The following is a 20,156-nucleotide window of genomic DNA, read 5'->3' on the forward strand; positions in this document are numbered from 1 at the left end:
TATTATTAATTATTAATACATAATTATTAATGTATACAATATATCAACTATATATATATATATATACATATATTTAATTATACATATGAAGTGACTAATGGCCGGATTAAGGTGTGACGTCAGGAAAGTGAAACTTAAGGAAACACAAACACTATAAGAGCTTCCGCCGCGCATCAGATCCAGGACCAGATCCAGGACCTGATCAAGATTCTGACCCGCGATGGGGGTTCATGGCCTGACCACTTTGTTGGAGAATAACCCGGGGGTCTACCGTCAGGACGTCCGGTGCAGGGGGAGGCGGCTGGTGATTGATGGCTGCAACCTCCTCTACAAGCTGTACTTCGACTCAGGTAGAGCATTTAAGTACTGCACCATGTATCCATCTATTTGAGTTTCATCACACAATCATCATTTAAAACTCTGTTTTTTTCTGTTTGAAAGACGATTAAGTTTATAGAGTGATTAAAGGTAGAAGATGAAGTTATTGGGGACAAATTAATTAAGATCATATTTCTATTTTACAGATCAATTTAACCTCAAGAAGTAACAAATCAACTCTGTTTATTGTCTTACTATAAAATGACAGTAGAATAACCTGATCACAGAATAAACTTATTTGTTCTATTTATTTTATATCTAAATCCCCGCGACGTGCTGTGACGTCAGTAAGAGGCACCGAGGTACGGAAGCGACATTACCTCGTTTGTTTACGTCAAAACATTAAATGTTACGCACAAGTTGGGCTGATATCAAGACATTTCCTTTCATATTGGATGACATATCGTACTACTACTACACACACACACACACACACACACACACACACACACACACACACACACACACACACACACACACACACACACACTCACGCCCTTTTCCCTGGAACCATTTCAATGGTGTGCCAAACCATTCTGATATGGGGGGATACTTTGGGTTTATAGGATAATTAAACATCCTGAATATAAAATATAAAATTCAGCTTATGAACTTGATTTTGAATAAATTTGAGACGTTGAGAATGTTCCTCGATTTGGGTCGCGGCTCGTCATTAACTGCTGATGGTGGGTCCAGACAAAAAATGTGGACCATTTATTCTTTTGGACAGAGTTTTGATTAATTACGCATTTCTGGTTCTTGTGAAAAAGCTCTATTGCTTCATTATTACACAGCGGATGTTTGCAACAATGAAAACACACACTGCTGAATATAAAGGCAAATGGCTCCTAGTCTGCATCCACTCAAACACACTTATCACTTCAATATAAAGCCCAAAATACACAGCTCTGTGAAAGCGGTCTTCAGCGGCCTCCAGTTTGCATATTATCTGTCTCTCATGTACAGAATGGCGAGGGCCGGATGACGTGTTTTACCGCTCCGGTTCCGACTCCTGTTTCCTCAAACCTGTGATATCTGGCATATGGTCATTTTGACTTTGAAAAACGCCTCTTGTCAGTGGGATAAAATATGTAAATTCCCTCTCCTGCTTACAACGTAGCTGCTGTATAGACGCAAACGTATAAATGTCGATTTTAATACGTAGCGTGGATGCCATAACATTCACATGCCAAGCCACAAAAGGGTCGTGTTTGCTTGACCTCCGCAATGAATATTACACATATTGCGTATGTACACATCACAAGAACAGTACAAATTCACAAGTTTATTTAATACAATTATATAATAAACATTGTTGTTTGAACTTAAGCAGGGTAAACAGTGCCCACCCATCAGGGACTCTAACCACAGAGGTGCTTTGATGTGCTCACTGTTGCCCCCTCTGGACTAAAGTGGTACTGGCAGTCTGTAGGTTAGTCTTAATGCAGAGTTTAAGAATGGTCCAAAAGCCCCCTCCTGCCTCTGAGTTACCGATGTGCTGTGCAGTGAGTTGCCTGTGTGTCCTTTGGTCGCTTCCCCAGGCTTGGACCAGAACCGCGGAGGGGAGTACGCTTCTTTCGAGGTCCTGATCGAGAAGTTCATCCGGGCCCTCAGAGCCTGCAGCATCGCTCCGTACGTGGTGCTGGACGGGGGCACTGACCCCACCGACAAGAAGCTAAAGGAGGTCACTCGGAGAGCCCAGGACCGGATCGGGAAGGCCAACCGAGCGGCGCTGGAGGGAGGGCGGGAGGACATCCTGCCGCCGCTGGCCAGGGTGGTGCTCCTCCAGACGCTGACTCGCTTGGAGGTCCCGTTAGCTCAGTGCTACGGAGAGGCTGACCGGGAGGTCGCCGCCCTGGCCAAGGAGTGGCGCTGCCCGGTGCTCTCCCAGGACAGCGACTTCTACGTCTTCGACCTGCCGGACGGCATGCTGCCCCTCTCCCACTTCCGCTGGCAGGAGGTGCAGCAGAGCGACACTCAGAGGGGGAGCTTCATCCGCTGCTGGAGCTACAAGGCCTCCAGCTTCGGCATCGTCTTCGGCCTCCAGGAGCAGATGCTGCCCGCCTTTGCCGCCTTGGCCGGGAACGACTACGTGAAGCTGGAGGGGACTGAGCGGGCGTGGTTGGGCCCGCAGGGTGGGGGGGTCACGAGCCACCTGGAGAGGCTGCTCCGCTGGCTGCGGGGCTTCCGGCGGCCTGGCGAGGCCTTGGAGGCGGCGCTGGGGCAGATGGGAGATCTGAGCGTTGACAGGAGGGCGGAGCTTCGGAAGAGCTTGTATCTTGGGATGGGGGAGTATCAGATTCCCTCCAGCTCCCTCACCAAGTTCTTCCTCCACAGGACGCCTCCTGCCCCCCCGGAGGAACAGGTGAGGTCACCCTCACCCCTCTACACTGTTGATGAATCTGTTTAACATGTATTGATTACTGATGATTAACGGGGGGGTTCTCTCCTGAAGGACTGGGGTATGGTCCCTCAATGGACCCGGCTCCCTTTGAGCGAGGGCCGGCTGTCCCCGGGGGTCCTGGACGTGTTGCTGCTGAAGAGGAAGTCCCTCTGCTGCCTAGTGGACAGAGGGGACTCCCCCAGCGCTCACCTGGCCTCCAGGCCGCTCCGCCAGGTGATGTACGGGCTGTTGCTAGGCAACGGGAAGGAGGTGCAGGAGAGGGACCGAGAGGGACTCCAACTGAAGTTCATCCGGGTCGAAACCGTCACCAAGAGCTCCAGGGGGCTGGTTCTCCCTTCACTGGATCAGGTGGGACACCCAATTATAATAGTAACTACAGGATTACACCATCACACGACTCCAAGATACAACAATACAGACACACAGCTACACGGTAGAGGCACATTCCTAATACATGTGTTAAAGCCACCATGGCGACGGCCATCAACAACATTCACTGTCCAGTCATTTGAATCCGTGACATTAAGGACAGAAATTGCTAGGTAACCAATGGCAACTGAAGAATAAGGCATCCTGAGTGGCATCCTGGTGGTTTCCCCACCTGAGTGACAGGTGGGGAAACCATCAGCGACAATGCATTCGTCACCACACAGTTCTCATTGGCCAGCACTTTACATGCATTTTACTGGTAATGTGCCCCGTGTTCAGATGAATGTCCCAACTCACCCAGTTAGCCAGAAGATAACAAAAGCAACAAAACCTGCATTACTGCTCCGACACGATAATTACACAATAATACAATCACACAAATATCCAAATACACAACTAGAATAATAGCAGTAACCCTTAGTAACCTAATAATAGATCTATAACCCATGTGACCCCCCCAGGTAGAGCCAACGAAGCGACTGCAGGTGCTGCTCGAGGCTCTGCAGGTGAGTGAGGACCCTCTGAGCCTCCTGCCACCTCCTCTGCGCCTCCCAGTGGCCGCTACCTGCTACTGGCTGCAGAGCGCTGCGCCTCCTCCTGAGGAGGAGCTGCTGGTGGCCCTGCTGCTGGGACTCAGCGCTGTGTACAACGGGAGACGACCCGGCGCTGTGGACAACGGGAGACTCCGTGAAGGTAGATAGCAAGATTTTATTAATAAATACAAACAATGTATTTTCTGCACCAAAGAACCAAACGTATTCATATCTGGTTGAAATGAACCCTTAAGTTTTCTAAATGCAAGTCTGCTCGCTGTAAAACATTGATTTATCATCAATGTATGAATGTGTGTGTGTGTGTGTGTGTGTGTGTGTGTGTGTGTGTGTGTGTGTGTGTGTGTGGTGCAGCTCGGCACAATGTGAAGCTGAACGTGGGCGTGTCTCACTCCTTCAACCAATGGCAGAGCTGTCTGGAGGTCAGCATCCAGCTGAACCAGCTGCTGGGCTTCCCCTTACTTGAGCCCCAGATCTCCAGGTGAGCCTCCAAGGACACACACACACACACATTATACTATAGTAATACAACTAATACCAGTAGGATAGACAGTGATTCTCAACTGGTGGGTCCGTTTTTAATGGGTCATGGGCCTTTGCATGGGAAAATAAAACTTTGAATAAAAATACAAGAAATAACAAAAAAATTCATCCTGTGATTTTATTTTGAAGGGACTTTTTTTTAATGCAGCGGGGTCTTGTTATTTTTGCCGGCACCCGTCCATGTTTTCAGCAGCCAGGTTGGGTCAAACCATTCTGATATGGGGGAGACTTTGGGTTTTTAGGATAATTAAACATCCTGAATATGGAATATAAAATTCAGCTTATGAACTTTTGATTTTTTTGATTTTGAATCAATTTGAGAAGTTGAGAATGTTCCTCGATTTGGGATAGCAGGTGGTACTAGTACCACGTCCACGGTGTACTCTGATGTTCCTCATGTGTTCCAGGTTGTTTGAGGGGACTTTGGTCCACCAGCTGGTTCACAGAATGAAATCTGGAGAAAAGCTGCCTGTGGAGAGCAATCCTCTGACTGAGAAACTCTATAGAACCTGTCAGAACGCCATCAATCAGTTTCACACTCAGGGGACCTCAGAGACTTTACGCAACGCCCACAAGATTTTAGAGCGTCAGGAAAAGACGTCTCCTCAGCGGCGCCACCCTGTGGACCAACTGACCCCCGACCTGCAGCGCCTGTTCCTCCTCAACGAGGACGAGGCGACTGAAGCCAGGTCCTCGGTTCGAGTTCAGGAGGAGCTGCGGCTCTGCGATATGGTGTCTGTGAGAAGTCGGTACCGAGCTCTGGGATGGTTGTTCTGAGGTCTGTTGTTATTTTACCATCTCGTAAATTCCACAATTTTCAGATTTTAAATAATTTTTATTATAAACTATGTTCTTTAGACTGTTAACGGTAGAGGAAACGACGCCCAGCATGCAACGCTGTATCTTCTGCTCATTGCTACATTAGTTCATACGAATTCCAATGTGTCGTCCTCTGCTGACATCATCAAGGCTCTGTGTATACACGTAGAACCATCTGATACAAGCCCAGACAGAACCCATCCTGCCTGAAATAAAAGTGATACGCGCCATGTGTCCATCCACACAAATAACATTTCTTTGGTGTCATTTCTTTGTAAATCAGCCAAAATGAGTGTGTGGGTATTTTCCCAGCAGGCCACTGGCTGGTCCATCCGTGAGATGCTTGGAGGGGGCCGGTCTGACATTTTCGTCCCCCAGGCCAGTTGGCAGATCTTCCTCATTTTCCGTACATTTAGGGCCGGTTCAGGTTCATATAGTCGGGAGAACTTGGTCACTAAAGTATCTGTTTATTGAAACGAAGAAACAAGAAGAGCAGATCACAAACAGAACAGAACTCGTGTGACTTTCACCTGTAGTTTGGTTCATTTGGTCCAAAAAGAAAAAAGAAAAAAATAATAATTTACTCAAGTTCTTTGTTTGTCTTATAATTAAATAGTAACAATAATCACAATGTCAACCGAAAGTTGCCAAAGACAACGGAGCCAACTCGTACTACTCAGGTGAGCTAGCGCACGGAGCTAACGTTAGCATCATTGATTAGAAAACCCAAAAGTAAAAGTCCATAGTGAGCGACAAATGGATAATAAATCAAAACGACTTCATTGTGAACCCTGAAATGAAAACAAGCTGTCGGACGTAGTCAAAAGAAAACCCAGTTATAGAACTTGAATTTAAATGTCTGAAAGAGCTCAATGACAAAAAGAAAATTAAATGAATAATCTTAAACAGAAGCCCGGCTTAATAATAACTAATAATATCAGTGTTAAACATACTTTTAAAACGGTGGAATCGTAAAATAAAAACACAAACTGCATTAAACACAAATGAGCAGTTTGTAGCTAGTTGTTGATTCTTTCTTAATGTTTATATAATTTCACCTTCAGAAAAACAGATTCAAGAGAAGAAAAACTCATCCATGAGCTATTACACACACCCCCTTTCTCCAGGTGTGCACCTTTACCTAGAACTATTTGTCAGGGGTCTGTTCGACTTCGTCAGCTGAAGCAGAAGATTAGAGTTTGATAGTAAAAGTAAAGTTCATGTGCACACAGGAAGACCATTTCAGTGCTTCATGTTTACAGCAGAAACGAGGCCCTGAAGTACCGCTTTGTCCCGTTACAGCTCCACTAACCCTAAACCTTCTACAGAGGAATCCAAAGCACGATAGTGGTCGACACCTTCTAACCAGGAGATCACAAAAAAAAAAAAAAAAAGAATTGCACTCGACTCTTCACAGGGTTTTCTTCAGAGTGCTGGTGCTGAACAAGAGGAGCAGATTTGGAGGTGAGGTGGTTTCTCCAGACAGTCCGGATCGACTCTTAGCAGATCCTGGGTCAAGATCCTCCAGGTGAGACTGGGTGGCTCCTCTGGTCACAGCCCAGAGTTTCTCCAGAAGACCTCAGACTTGATGAACCGTAAAACTCATCCTCAGAGTCCTTTAGATGGTGGGGGTGCGGGGGCTGAGGGGGTCATACCTCGTGAAAGCAGTCGGAAGGTAGAGGCCTCTGGGCCCCTCTCCACCTCTCCACCGTCTTTATGGCCTCGGACACCAGACACACCGAGGAGGTCAGCGTCACCAGGAACAGCAGGTCTGAGGAGCACGAGGAGCCTTTTATGTACACACACACACACACACACACACACACACACACACACACACACACACACACACACACACACACACACACGCTAGAGTACTAGCACCTCTACCTTGTCCTAGAACTCACCAAAGAGGCTGAGGCTCTCTGTCTGGAAGACTCTCTGCAGAGGGGGGAAGTAGATGACCAGCATCTGCCCCATGATGGAGGCCAGGACCGCGTAGCAGAAGGTCCTGTTACTGCACAGACCCAGTTCATGGACCATGCGGGTCTGAATATGAGGAGCAGAACCAGAGATGAGGACCAAGCACCATGTCATTTCCTACATGCGTACCTGGTGGATTATCAGAAGGCATGTCAACAAGAACAGACCTCCTGTGTGTTTTTAACACCGAGTTAGAGCAGCTACCTGCGATCGAGAGCTCAGGGCGTTGAACATGTCGAAGAAGACGAAGCAGGTGAAGGTCATGGTGGTGTCTCGAGGAGTGATCACGTTGTCCTGCAACTGAAAGCCAACCACAAGCAATCAATCAGTGCAACATTTACCTGCTTTGGCAGTCATTCATAGAAGGGCTCTACCCAGCCGTGGTCCTGGTTTTAGGAGGCACCTCTCTCCAGAAGACAAACAGTGTCCCGCACACGATGACGAATGCAGACACCAGCACCTTGACCAGCAGGCTGCGGGTGATGATGCTGTCTCTGACATCACGGGGGGGCTGCCTGATGACGTCACGGTCCACCGGCTCTACGCCCAGACTGACACACGAGCACAAAGCAGCTGAGTCCTCTCTGCAGGGAACGTGTGGGTCCACATGCATTCGTCTGCTTCTAAACCCCTTCTGATGGACCTCGCCGACTCAAAACCCGTCACACAAAACGCCTTCTATTTCATCCATAGCTGCGTCTCACATTCTCATTTTACACATATTTCCATGGCTTTTTTTAATTCGCCTATTATTCAGGAACAGATTACATCATCAGACAGTGTAAATAGGAACATTTCTGTCGCCTCCACATAACGCTAGCTGGTGGCTAGCGGCTAACGGCGACGCCCAGGACGCCCCTGTACCTCTGAGCCGGGGGGCCGTCCATGATGATGTTGATCCACAGGATCTGCATGGCATTCAGCGGGTTGGGGAAGTTCATCAGCGTCGCCAAGGAGATGAGTGTCAGAGCCGCAATGCTCCTGCACAGCAGAAGGTGATTTGTGAGAAACGAGGGGGGGGATCTGGGCTCCGCGCTCACAACACGAAGTGAAAGGAGAAGACCAATCAAGCGCTCGCTCACGTGCTCAGTTGGAAGCGCACAAAGTTTTTGATGTTGTTGTAGATTCCTTTTCCTTCCTCGATGGCGGACCTGGAAACAGAAGCAGGTTGAATGTTTTGAAGCGTTCATTCACAAGTAACAACCTACTGACCCTCTGAAGAGAGCTAGAGTAGCAGGTTCTGACACCTTCTGCACATGACCCGTACTAATCCTCATGCTGAACAGCTGTACGGACTCACATGATGGTCTGGAAGTCGTCGTCCACCAGTATCATGTCGGCCGCCTCCTTGCAGACGTCAGTGCCCGTCTGGCCCATCGCGACGCCAATGTCAGCGGCCTTCAAGGCCACGGCGTCATTCACCCCGTCGCCTGTCATGGCCACCACAGCGCCGATGTTCTGGAGGGACTGAAGAGAGACGTTTGTATTCTGAATGGGTCTTTGGGTTCAGAGCTCCTCATCGAATTCCTAATAACCTCAAATGACATTGTTTACTCATTTAACCTCGTCTAATCCTAAACCTCATAGACCTTTGGGAAAGTGTTTCACTCTTCCACGTGTGCCTTCTCCTGCTCACCTTGACGATCTTCAGCTTGTGCCGAGGACTCGCTCGATAAAATACGGCAATCTGTGGAGACATGAGACAATTCATGATGAGTAGTGAGTGAGTCCAACTAGAGAAACATCATGTCTCCCTGAGACAGTTTATAAGACCGTTCCAGAGGAGCTTCCTAAGGATGTTCCTAATACAGTTCCTAAGAAGCGTCCTAAGAACGTTCCTAAGGAGCTTCCTAAGACCGTTCCCGAGGAGCTTCCTAAGGAGCTTACTAAGACCGTTCCTAATACAGTTCCTAAGAAGCGTCCTAAGAACGTTCCTAAGGAGCTTCTTAAGGCCGTTCCTAAGGAGCTGCTAAAGGCCGTTCCTAAGATGGCTCCTAAGGAGCTGCTTAAGGCCGTTCTTAAGATGGTTCCTAAGGCCATTCCTAAGATGGTTCCTAAGAAGCGTCCTAAGGAGCTTCTTAAGGCCGTTCCTAAGGAGCTGCTTAAGGCCGTTCTTAAGATGGTTCCTAAGGCCGTTCCTAAGATGGTTCCTAAGGAGATGCTTAAGGCCGTTCCTAAGATGGCTCCTAAGGAGCTGCTTAAGGCCGTTCTTAAGATGGTTCCTAAGGCCGTTCCTAAGATGGCTCCTAAGGAGATGCTTAAGGCCGTTCCTAAGAAGCTTCTTTAGACCGTTCCTAAGGAGCTTCTTAAGGCCGTTCCTAAGATGGCTCCTAAGGAGCTTCCTAAGACCGTTCCTAGGACCTTTTCCGGTCTTCTTATACTGAAGACTCACTCTGGTGACAATGTCGGACAGCTGCTGCAGGTCCAGGCGGTCCACCTCGTCTCCGGACAAACACTGAGAGCCTTTAGAGAACAGACCCAGACGACTGGCTGCAGAGACAATCAGAGATCAATATCATTGACTTATTGATTAGACATCAATACCACGCTTTACAATCAATAATTTAAGATTCAGGTTGAAGCCTAAGCATAGAGATGAGACATTTCAACTAAATACCAGGGTGTTACATAAACAGATCTAATATAGAAAATGACTTATAACTTATGGCTCCTGAATGCTGATCTCACCTATGGACACGGCAGTCTCCTGGGAGTCTCCAGTGATCATCTTGATGGCAACTCCAGAGCTGATGAGCATCGCCACAGCTTCTTTGACCCCTGACCTCGGCGGGTCGATGATGCCCACCAGACCCACAAATGTCAGGTTCCCCATCTGAGAGCCGGAGGCGAAGGCCAGAACTACAGGAGGACCCACCAATGAGCTCACACCCATGCATCTCCAAATAGGTTTATAGAATTAAATCCTTCATTTAAAAGTAGTGTAGTGCACCATTTTATGAATGCAAACATTAATAAAAGTGGAACCCCTGTGTGGGTGCTATGATGTGTAACATCACGTGTAAATGTTACTGTTGAAAACAAATATTGATATTACACACAAAAGTCAACATTTTCTAAATTGTATAATAAAATGTCAAACGGCTCCCATAAAACCGTCATAAAGACGGATCAAAGCTCGTCTACGTGACGCCCCCTCTGTGTGGCTACTCTACACAAGGCTTTGTGAAGGCCTCACGTCAGACGAACCGGCTCGGATTCCTAATTCTTTTAATAAATCGAGTTCATCGGCTGAGCCGTGTCATTCCCTCGCTCTGTCCATTTGTTTTAATCAGTCTGAATACGACAAAAGTGCAGCTTCCCCAGGCATTTACATGGAAAAACGTCACATGACCAAAAAAATATCAATATTTAATATGAAAACCACAGCTATTTGCCATTAACAGGCCATTTATTTATCTGTGCTCAGTAGGTGTGTATTCAAACTACTTCAGAATGAGGGACAGACTTTCAAAATAATAATATTCATAATAATAATACCAAACTGTACGTTACCATGGCCAGCACTAATGTTTCTGTGTATATAACTACCTCTCAGACCAGCTGACCCCATGTAGCTGATCTGCTGCTGGTACAGCTCCCTCTGCTGGTGGCTCAGAGACAGAGCGCTTCCTCTGCTGTTGTACGAGCTGCAGAGGCCAATCACCTGCTCGTAAGCTCCTTTCACAAAGAACACACCTGGTTTATCCTGAGAGAGGAGACGCAGAGACGCAGGCGGCCAGTCACTCATCGGCCGATCGAGAAGCTCACGCCAACAGAAATATAGCCAACAACGTTTCGGGGTCATGTGACCTGCAGCGTGCGATGAACACAACGAACGGACATCCACTTCTGCTCCGAGGTGAAAGGTCGCTCCTCCAGGCGGATGTACTCCTGCTGCCGGCTCTCAAGACCCATCTGCAACACAAAAGCCCACAGCGATAAGAGTCAGAAGCTGCTTTATTTCCTGTGTTAAGATTGTGTTGGTAACATTACAGACTGTCGAATTATACACAGGTCTCAGAACCAAGTGCCGGTGCAGCGGCAGCTGGGAAAACAACTGCAGAATATTTCAGGCGGAATGACTCTACACGTGCATGTGGACAAACTAAATAAAATGCTGCGTTCGCACCAAAAGCAAAGAAAATTTTCGCCACGCTTTACTGGCGCCACTGGTTTCGCTTCATTCTGCCTGAAAGGGGGCGTGGCTTATCACCGGCTTTTTTTTCTGTGGCAGCAGGATGGTGATGACGAGCGGAGCATCTCAGCGTTGACCAGAAAAGCTTCTTCATGTGCTCACGCCCGAGTTGCATTGCAAGTCAAGGACAGATTCAACAAAGCGGTATGCAGTTCCACGAGCTTCAGGCCTGACCATCATGCACGGTACGTTTTGGGCCGATTAGTTAATGCACCTTGGGAGTTACCTTAAAATGTAAAAACGTAAACCCCGAGCCAAATGGACTCCTACCTTCATGGCGAGGGCGATGAGCGCTCCCTCCGTTGGTCGTCCGAGCACATTGTGATTCCTGATGACCGAGTCGTTGCACACACAGCCAACCTGGAGTCGCACACATGCAGATCAATGGGAGCGGGCGTTGACCTCATGAGTGCAGGTGGAGACGTGGACTTACCTCGACGATCTTGCTCATGGACGGGCACGAGAAGCCGTGGACGACCTCTCCGTCCAGGAGGACTTCTCCTGACCCGTTGTAGCCGACGCCCGTCACCTGTGAGACAGCGTCAGGGGCTTAAAACCGGCCACCAGAGGCGGACATTTAAACTCCTCCTTCCTCGCGATGCGTATTCACACGCATTGCCTTCCATCATTTCATCTCTTCCGCCAGTGGACCTTTGCTTTATCTGGTAAATATCATGTGTCTGTCATGACTCACCCCCGGGGCTGATATTAAAAGAGAGAAGCATCTAGAAAACTAAACCTGGAGGGTCATTTTAATCCATGTGGATCCAAATGTTATGAATTACACATACACAAGCATGGCATACGCTTGGAGTGGGCCGGTCTGACAGGTACTCCCGGGACACGTTTGTCCCCCCCCTGTACGCCCCCGCCACCCATGAGACGAGCTTCTACTTCCCGAGTACAGTATCGTGTCTTTAGGAGCACAGACATGGTCTCCTGGTCCGTGGTTTGATCCATGTCTCCACTACTGAAATATCAATTCAAACTAGTTTAAAAAATGTCTACAACTGGATCTGTGGTTTCCTCTTCACTTTATCAAAACATTATAATGATTGCAATCACAGCTTTGGAGTGATGAGAAATGAAGACGGTCAGACCTCCGCGTGGAGTCCATCCGACGTGAACAGCTGAGTGGCGGTCATCTCGTTCTTGGTCAGGGTTCCCGTCTTGTCTGAACAGATGACGTTGCAGCAACCTGAGGAAGAGGACGACGAAGACCACAGGAAGTAGCAGACACATGTACGACGGACACTTGTGACGAGGGGGGGGGGCACACAAGACCACGCGAGGTCACATACCCAGAGTCTCCACGATGGGAAGCTTCTTGATAATGGCTCGTTTCTTCACCATGCGCATCACACCCAGTGCCAGCGTCACCGTCACCACGATGGGTAAACCCTCCGGGATGGCAGCTACCGCCAGGCTGAGGGACGGGAGACACCATGGATGATCAGTACCGCTGCCAGGCAGTAGACGCCACAGGGGTCCCCGTGCTTTCGGAAAGGATTCAAACCCAACACGTCCCGAGATCTCCAATCCACAGAGAAGACAAACGAACGGCACCTCGCGGGACGCAGTGGATGCAGAGATAGACGCGCACGTCTGGGCGCGTTTATCGTTGATTCTGTATTATTTAACGTGCCCAGAATTTGTAAAAGCCTGTGTCATAACCAGTGCATGTTCCATTCTGCTCCTAAATCACCTGCTCGCTTAGATAATGGAATATTGTACAGCAGTAAAGAAAAAAGCTAGAGCAAGTAATTTTATTTCAATCAAACGCAATGAGCACCTCATTGTTCGCGCCTGCTCTATTTATGCAAAAAGCATAAATAGTGGTTGTGGGTCATGTTTCACTTATCGTTATAGGTTTAGAGCAGTTTCCTGTGATTACGTTGTGAGTGTTAGTGTCTTACAGAGTAAATATCAATCAGGAGACTTGATTCTGGGTTGGTTTTTAAACCCTTTTAGCGTGTTTTGTGACTTATTTTATTAATAATTCTATATTGAAATCTATTATTTAGTTAGACTTGCTCATGAAGACCTGCTCCGAGACGCCATCAGACCTCAGCGGGTAAAAGAGACCCAGCTCATGAACCGGGTCCCCGGTCAACATGTTTGTGCTTTCGTGTAAATCGAATGGCTGAGTGAATAAGATGACTCTTATTTCAATAACATTTCAGGAGGCGATGGACAGACAGAAGCATAATACATCAGCTACCTCACGCCGATGGTGAACATGTCCAGGATCCTCTTCCCCTGCATCCATCCCACCAGCATGATGACCCCTGAGACAAGAGCACACTGTGACCACTGAGATGTGATGAAGAGGGACACATGAAGATGACTGAACAAGAACAAACCTATGATGCCGAACGAGTAAAGCGAGAGCTGCTTCCCCAGCAGGTCCATGCTCTTCTGTAACGGAGTTTTAGGAGCCTGAAGTCAACAAACAGGAAACGGATTAATGACGCCGGCCACTTGTCTCCTGCAGCATCGCTACGTACAACATCTGCAGCATCTCCTCAACTCAACATAAAGTACCTCCGGGAGGTGGAATAACACTTTACTTTTTGACCTGGAATAGAGTCTGCTCTGGGTCTGAGGGGGTGATTTGATGTGAGAACACATTATTTTCTGAATCTGATAAACAGGGAAACTTCTTTTCAATGAAGTCGGGGATTCTTCCTGGTTCTCTGGTCTTGATGTGTTGTTCACATAAAGGTAAAGCAGCTGATCACCTTCTCTGTTTCAGGTCTTTGGATTTTGTCATATATAAAATAATGACCTGTCCTGCTGTTGTAACTCTACATTGACACCAGATTGAGACCCTTATACCTCTTCTGCTTGCATCATCTTGAAAACTTCCCCGAACTCAGAGTTCTCTCCAGTCCCGATGACGATGCCCTGAAAAGCACAGGAACCACAGACATGACATCCATCTCACTTCAGATATCCTGTGTTTGTATTTGGAACACTGGTCTTTTTCTTCTTCTCCTCCTCCTCCTCCTGTCACTCATTACGAGACTCTACTACTGACGATGTAATTCAATGTTGAATTCAACAATGTCCGATCCATGTGAAGAGCAGGTAGAGAACAAGGAGAACTAGCAAAAGGAGGAGAAGAAAGAGGAACCGTAGAACAAACAGGAGAAAGAGGAAACGGAGGAGGTGGAGAACAAAAGGAGAAGAAGCAGCAGCAGGAGGTGGTGGTGGTACCTTGCCTCTGCCACAGCGCACCAGTGTCCCCATGAAGGCCACGTTGCTGCGGGAGGTGATATCTCCGTTGGAGGACAGCTGGTGGACGCAAGACTTTGAGCAGGGAGACGTCTCACCTGTAAGACTGGATTCATCCACAGACAGGTCTGTGGCCTGAGAGAAGGAGAACAGACAGACAGGTGTCATCAGCACAGACCGATAGACGGGTCTATGTAATGTCCTGTCATACCCAAACCAGGTCTGCTGGGACACTCTCTGTTTGCACGTGTGTGTGTGTGTGTGTGTGTGTGTGTGTGTGTACCTCCACCAGACGGAGGTCCGCTGGGACCCTCTCCCCAACAGACAGACAGACGGTGTCTCCGGGAACCAAGTCTCTGGCCAGCAGTTGCTGCAGGTTGCCATCTCTTAAACTGACACGAAAATGAGTATTTATATACACACACACACACACACACACATACTTTTCTGACCAAAAAGAGAAAACTTTATATTTAGTGAGGAAAAACTAAAAACTCTCACCAGTGACATTCTGGAGGAACCAACTTTCCCAACTCTTCCAGAGACTTCTCCGAACGATACTCCTACACGCACACAAACATACACACATTAATTGTTGGTGGCCACACAAATAAACATTATTTGTTATAAACAGGACCCACCTGGACAAAAGCCACGGTCACCACTATGATGATGGCCTGTAAAGAGACAGAAAGACAAGCCAAAAGACAGTTAGGGGGACAGGCAGAGAGAGTGGTCGAGACAGACAGAAGAGCACACTGGATAATCTGGTATCAGCCTGTTGTCCCTCGACAAGTCTTTACATCAGAGGACCTCCATCTTTTTATTGTATTTAAGATAGTGCTCATTCATATAAGAATGTTCTCTTGTAAGATGTTGCTATTATATGCTCTATAATAAGATCATGCCTTATAATAACATAATGCTCTATAATAAGATCATGCCTTATAATAACATAATGCTCTATAATAAGATCAAGCCTTATAATAACATAATGCTCTATAATAAGATCAAGCCTTATAATAACATAATGCTCTATAATAAGATCAAGCCTTATAATAACATAATGCTTTATAATAAGATCAAGCCTTATAATAACATAATGCTCTATAATAAAATCAAGCCTTATAATAACACAATGCTCTATAATAAAATCAAGCCTTATAATAACATAATGCTCTATAATAAGATCAAGCCTTATAATAACATAATGCTTTATAATAAGATCAAGCCTTATAATAACATAATGCTCTATAATAAAATCAAGCCTTATAATAACACAATGCTCTATAATAAGATCAAGCCTTATAATAACATAATGCTCTATAATACAATCAAGCCTTATAATAACATAATGCTCTATAATAAAATCAAGCCTTATAATAACACAATGCTCTATAATAAGATCAAGCCTTATAATAACATAATGCTCTATAATACAATCAAGCCTTATAATAACATAATGCTCTAAAATTACCACAGTGATGCTGATGGCGTCATCAAACTGGTGCATGAGAACGCTGATGACGGCCGAGGCCAGCAACAGTAGGATGAGAGGGTCTTTGAACTTTGGGTGGGGGGGGGGGGGGGGGCAGAGTTAGCAGTTAGTCGTAGCTAGTGTAGCTATTGTAACCACAAAAAAATACATAACATCAGTGAGAGACACCATCCTTCAGGCATAGACTTTTTGTTATGAGGACTCTTCATGAAATGAAAACATTCTGGACCATGGACCATGGTCACACCCCTTGGACACCACATGGACCTCTTGGACAACATGGCTGACAGGGAGCGAAGGACCCCTGAGAAGAACAGTTACCTGGGAGATGTATTTCTTCCATAGCGGCTCGTCCTCACTGATGTCAAACTCATTCCAGCCGTGGTAGGCTCTCCTCCTGCTCACCTCCTCCTGGTTCAGACCCACCTGCAGATCGGCCTGATCCACAACCATGAGAGGAAGTCAATTTACTATCCCAAGAGGACTAGAAGACATCTTTCTTAGAGAGTTCTTCAGGACCATGTGACAGCATTTATCAGATTCATTGTCGTATAGAATACAAAACTCTCAACTCTCAACAGGAAAGTAAAGACATGTCCCTCTCCCATCGCTGGCTTTGAGGCTGAGGTTGCTATAGCAACATATACTGATTGACAGAACAACAAGGGCCGCCTACCTGCAGCACACAGAGGACTTCGTGGACGGGAAGCTCGCTGGCTTTCTTTGAGGTCAGTACCGGGACCATGGTCTCATCTTCACTGAACTGTCTCTGGGAAAGCTGCAACACAGACAACCTTTACTGAATGGGTGGAGGAGGAGATGACAGGTGGAGGAGGTGGGAACAGGTAGAGGACACGATGACAGGATGAGGAGGTGGGAACAGGTATAGGACACGATGACAGGATGAGGAGGTGGGAACAGGTATAGGACACGATGACAGGATGAGGAGGTGGGAACAGGTAGAAGACACGATGACAGGATGAGGAGGTGGGAACAGGTAGAGGACACGATGACAGGATGAGGAGTCGGGAACAGGTATAGGACACGATGACAGGATGAGGAGGTGGGAACAGGTAGAGGACACGATGACAGGATGAGGAGGTGGGAACAGGTATAGGACACGATGACAGGATGAGGAGGTGGGAACAGGTAGAGGACACGATGACAGGATGAGGAGGTGGGAACAGGTAGAGGACACGATGACAGGATGAGGAGGTGGGAACAGGTAGAGGACACGATGACAGGATGAGGAGGTGGGAACAGGTAGAGGACACGATGACAGGATGAGGAGTCGGGAACAGGTATAGGACACGATGACAGGATGAGGAGGTGGGAAAAGGTAGAGGACACGATGACAGGATGAGGAGGTGGGAAAAGGTAGAGGACACGATGACAGGATGAGGAGGTGGGAACAGGTATAGGACACGATGACAGGATGAGGAGGTGGGAACAGGTAGAGGACACGATGACAGGATGAGGAGGTGGGAACAGGTATAGGACACGACGACAGGATGAGGAGGTGGGAACAGGTATAGGACACGACGACAGGATGAGGAGGTGGGAACAGGTAGAGGACACGATGACAGGATGAGGAGGTGGGAACAGGTATAGGACACGATGACAGGATGAGGAGGTGGGAACAGGTAGAGGACACGATGACAGGATGAGGAGGTGGGAACAGGTATAGGACACGATGACAGGATGAGGAGGTGGGAACAGGTAGAGGACACGATGACAGGATGAGGAGGTGGGAACAGGTATAGGACACGATGACAGGATGAGGAGGTGGGAACAGGTAGAGGACACGATGACAGGATGAGGAGGTGGGAACAGGTATAGGACACGATGACAGGATGAGGAGGTGGGAACAGGTATAGGACACGATGACAGGATGAGGAGGTGGGAACAGGTATAGGACACGATGACAGGATGAGGAGGTGGGAACAGGTATAGGACACGATGACAGGATGAGGAGGTGGGAACAGGTAGAAGACACGATGACAGGATGAGGAGGTGGGAACAGGTATAGGACACGATGACAGGATGAGGAGGTGGGAACAGGTATAGGACACGATGACAGGATGAGGAGGTGGGAACGGGTACTGAACTGAACTACTCCCCCTCGGCCGGACCAATTGCCCTGAACGCCCCCCCCCAAAGTTAACCATGGAAGGGTGTGGGTGGAGGAGGTAAGGACGGTGGGATGAAGAGGCGAGGGAGGGTAGCTGAGGATGAGTGGACAACTTACTCATAAAGTCGGATTCATGTTTTCTGTTTGTTTTGGTTAAAAAAAAATCGAAGAAAACACTTTGAATCTGTAAACTACTGCCTAATAGTTTTATTGCTGCCATTTGATGAGAATAGCATCTACAGGAAGCCCAAATAAGTATATTTATAGTTTTTAACAAAAAGGTAAAAGTTATTTCACCAGTTTAAAAAAATGCCCCCAATATCTTATAAAATTCCCCTGGTTTTCTGTCAGTGGGGGAAAAAATTGCCCCCGAAATAACATGTAAATTTCCTACCATGAAGTTAAAGTTATCATCGCTACCCAGCTGCGATGCACACAGGCTTGCGGCAAGGACACACAATGACGTGGATATATATATATTGACATAAATTGTCAATATAAATTGTTTATGTTAAACCGTTGGAATAAATTTTAAATATTTAACTGCAAACTGTGTTTGACACCCTCATCTGGCACCCATCATCCAGACCACCTTAATGGTGATGCTTCAGGGCCCTCTTTATTTGCTACCTATTGACTTTTGGCATTTATTAATAGAGCAAAATAATGTATTTTCCAAGGTAATAATGATGATAATAATAAGCAACCCAACTGAAGAGTCTCAGGATAGAAAGCCACCCTCAGGTGTAACAGAACAAAAGCTCCGCCCACTTTGTAGCGTGACAAACAGGTTCTCAGGTATTTCTCATCTACGTTCAACAATTGACAGAAGCCTGTATTTCAGAGAGCAGCTCAGCTAACTGAGCTAGCATGAAGCTAACTAAACTGTCGCCCGACCCCACCTGAACACTTTATGACGCCCGACTCCACAGATGGCAAATGAACATTAGCAAACAAAGGTAGAGACGAGCATCGCTATAATGGAGATCCGTCACAGGAGGATGTGTCTTCATTTCGTTCATTCGCAACGTGCACACACAAACACACAGGTTCGTGTTAGCTTCGGCTAGCTTGCTAGCTAACATCGACAATGTCGGTTGAGACATACCGAGTCCTAGCATCGTCTCGGTCAACAACAACCACCACCACCGTGTCGGTGGCTACGTTAGCCCCGCACACCCGGAGGGTGAACGACCCTGAATCGAACACACCAGTTATCCCGAAGGATTCAAAGAAGTGGACGTGCTTGTTTGGTGAACAATAATCTAGAATAAGTTTAAATAAAGTCTTCAGTAAGTGTTAAACTCACCAGCAGCTCCCGTTTATTCAGCATCTTCCGTCAAATCCCACCGTGAAGCGACTTCCTATGACGTCCCGTCGGCTGACTCCCCCCGGAGACCGCTCACCATTCGTCGACCTCACACGTCACTTCGGCTGCGACTCGGCTCTCCCGTTCCGTCGGCTGCTTCAACGCGGTCGTGGACGTAGTCCTGCCGGCGGCGATTCGGGTGACACACCGGGGTCCTTTCTCAATACGTTAGACGGCGAGAACGCTAGAATAGACTCGGGAGACGGTCTCGGGAGTCCTGACTCACGGGTTCGGGAGAACTGTCGTTTCCGCAATTGAAACAGCAGCTGACTTGATGACGTCACCGCGTCAGCCTGTCTAGCTACTACACTTTACGTTTTAATACAGTATTCAAAGTATTTTACTATTGTAGCCCTGGCACAAAATTCACTCAGACATCAGGATGTAAATAGTTTTCTAAAACCAAGTTAAACGTGTGTATAAATATGGTACAAAATAGATACAGGTGAATAAAAGCTATTCCAATAACAGCCTTATTTTTACAGTTTCAAGGTTGTCAATTATGTAAATACTATAAGGACGCGATGATGGCGTCCTCATAGTGGACGCAGATCTCCACAAACGTCGATTAGTGTACAAAGTTGTGGAGGTGTAACGTTAAGCACTATCAATACGATCA

The 20,156-nt window shown here is 47.2% G+C and overlaps 2 protein-coding genes across 2 annotated transcripts; one reads left to right on the top strand and one right to left on the bottom strand.

Annotated features, from left to right (window-relative positions):
• Positions 1-191: 191 nt before the first annotated feature.
• Positions 192-5,316, top strand: LOC119197907 (protein asteroid homolog 1). The gene is made up of 6 exons (XM_037454601.2): positions 192-350; positions 1,920-2,743; positions 2,834-3,130; positions 3,673-3,904; positions 4,117-4,243; positions 4,713-5,316. The coding sequence occupies exons 1-6, from the start codon at positions 221-223 to the stop codon at positions 5,080-5,082; spliced, it is 1,980 nt and encodes a 659-aa protein (XP_037310498.2). The 5' UTR covers positions 192-220; the 3' UTR covers positions 5,083-5,316.
• On the bottom strand, positions 5,316-19,722 carry atp2c1 (ATPase secretory pathway Ca2+ transporting 1). Its single transcript, XM_037454600.2, has 27 exons — positions 19,478-19,722; positions 16,714-16,815; positions 16,359-16,475; positions 16,017-16,106; positions 15,181-15,216; positions 15,041-15,102; positions 14,823-14,931; positions 14,522-14,674; positions 14,141-14,209; positions 13,666-13,741; positions 13,524-13,590; positions 12,604-12,728; positions 12,403-12,500; positions 11,736-11,831; positions 11,573-11,662; positions 10,918-11,022; positions 10,657-10,813; positions 9,796-9,966; positions 9,500-9,597; positions 8,744-8,794; positions 8,408-8,574; positions 8,190-8,258; positions 7,972-8,088; positions 7,511-7,658; positions 7,312-7,407; positions 7,032-7,173; positions 5,316-6,895 (listed from the first exon to the last, which is right to left on the bottom strand). Exons 1-27 carry the CDS (start codon positions 19,499-19,501, stop codon positions 6,774-6,776), a joined length of 2,757 nt encoding a protein of 918 aa, XP_037310497.2. The 5' UTR covers positions 19,502-19,722; the 3' UTR covers positions 5,316-6,773.
• Positions 19,723-20,156: the final 434 nt, after the last annotated feature.

This window comes from Pungitius pungitius, chromosome 11 (genome assembly GCF_949316345.1).
Source record: "Pungitius pungitius chromosome 11, fPunPun2.1, whole genome shotgun sequence".
NCBI classification, from domain to species: domain Eukaryota; kingdom Metazoa; phylum Chordata; class Actinopteri; order Perciformes; family Gasterosteidae; genus Pungitius; species Pungitius pungitius.

Coding starts and splice junctions, on each gene's coding strand:
- LOC119197907 (XM_037454601.2), top strand. CDS start 221: ATGGGGGTTCATGGCCTGACCACTTTGTTGGAGAATAACCCGGGGGTC. Junction 351..1,919: donor CAAGCTGTACTTCGACTCAG/GTAGAGCATTTA, acceptor TCGCTTCCCCAG/GCTTGGACCAGAACCGCGGA. Junction 4,244..4,712: donor CTTGAGCCCCAGATCTCCAG/GTGAGCCTCCAA, acceptor CATGTGTTCCAG/GTTGTTTGAGGGGACTTTGG.
- atp2c1 (XM_037454600.2), bottom strand. CDS start 19,501: ATGCTGAATAAACGGGAGCTGCTG. Junction 15,217..16,016: donor ACGCCATCAGCATCACTGTG/GTAATTTTAGAG, acceptor GTCTCTTTACAG/GCCATCATCATAGTGGTGAC. Junction 9,967..10,656: donor GGGGTCAGCTGGTCTGAGAG/GTAGTTATATAC, acceptor GTCCTCCTGTAG/TTCTGGCCTTCGCCTCCGGC.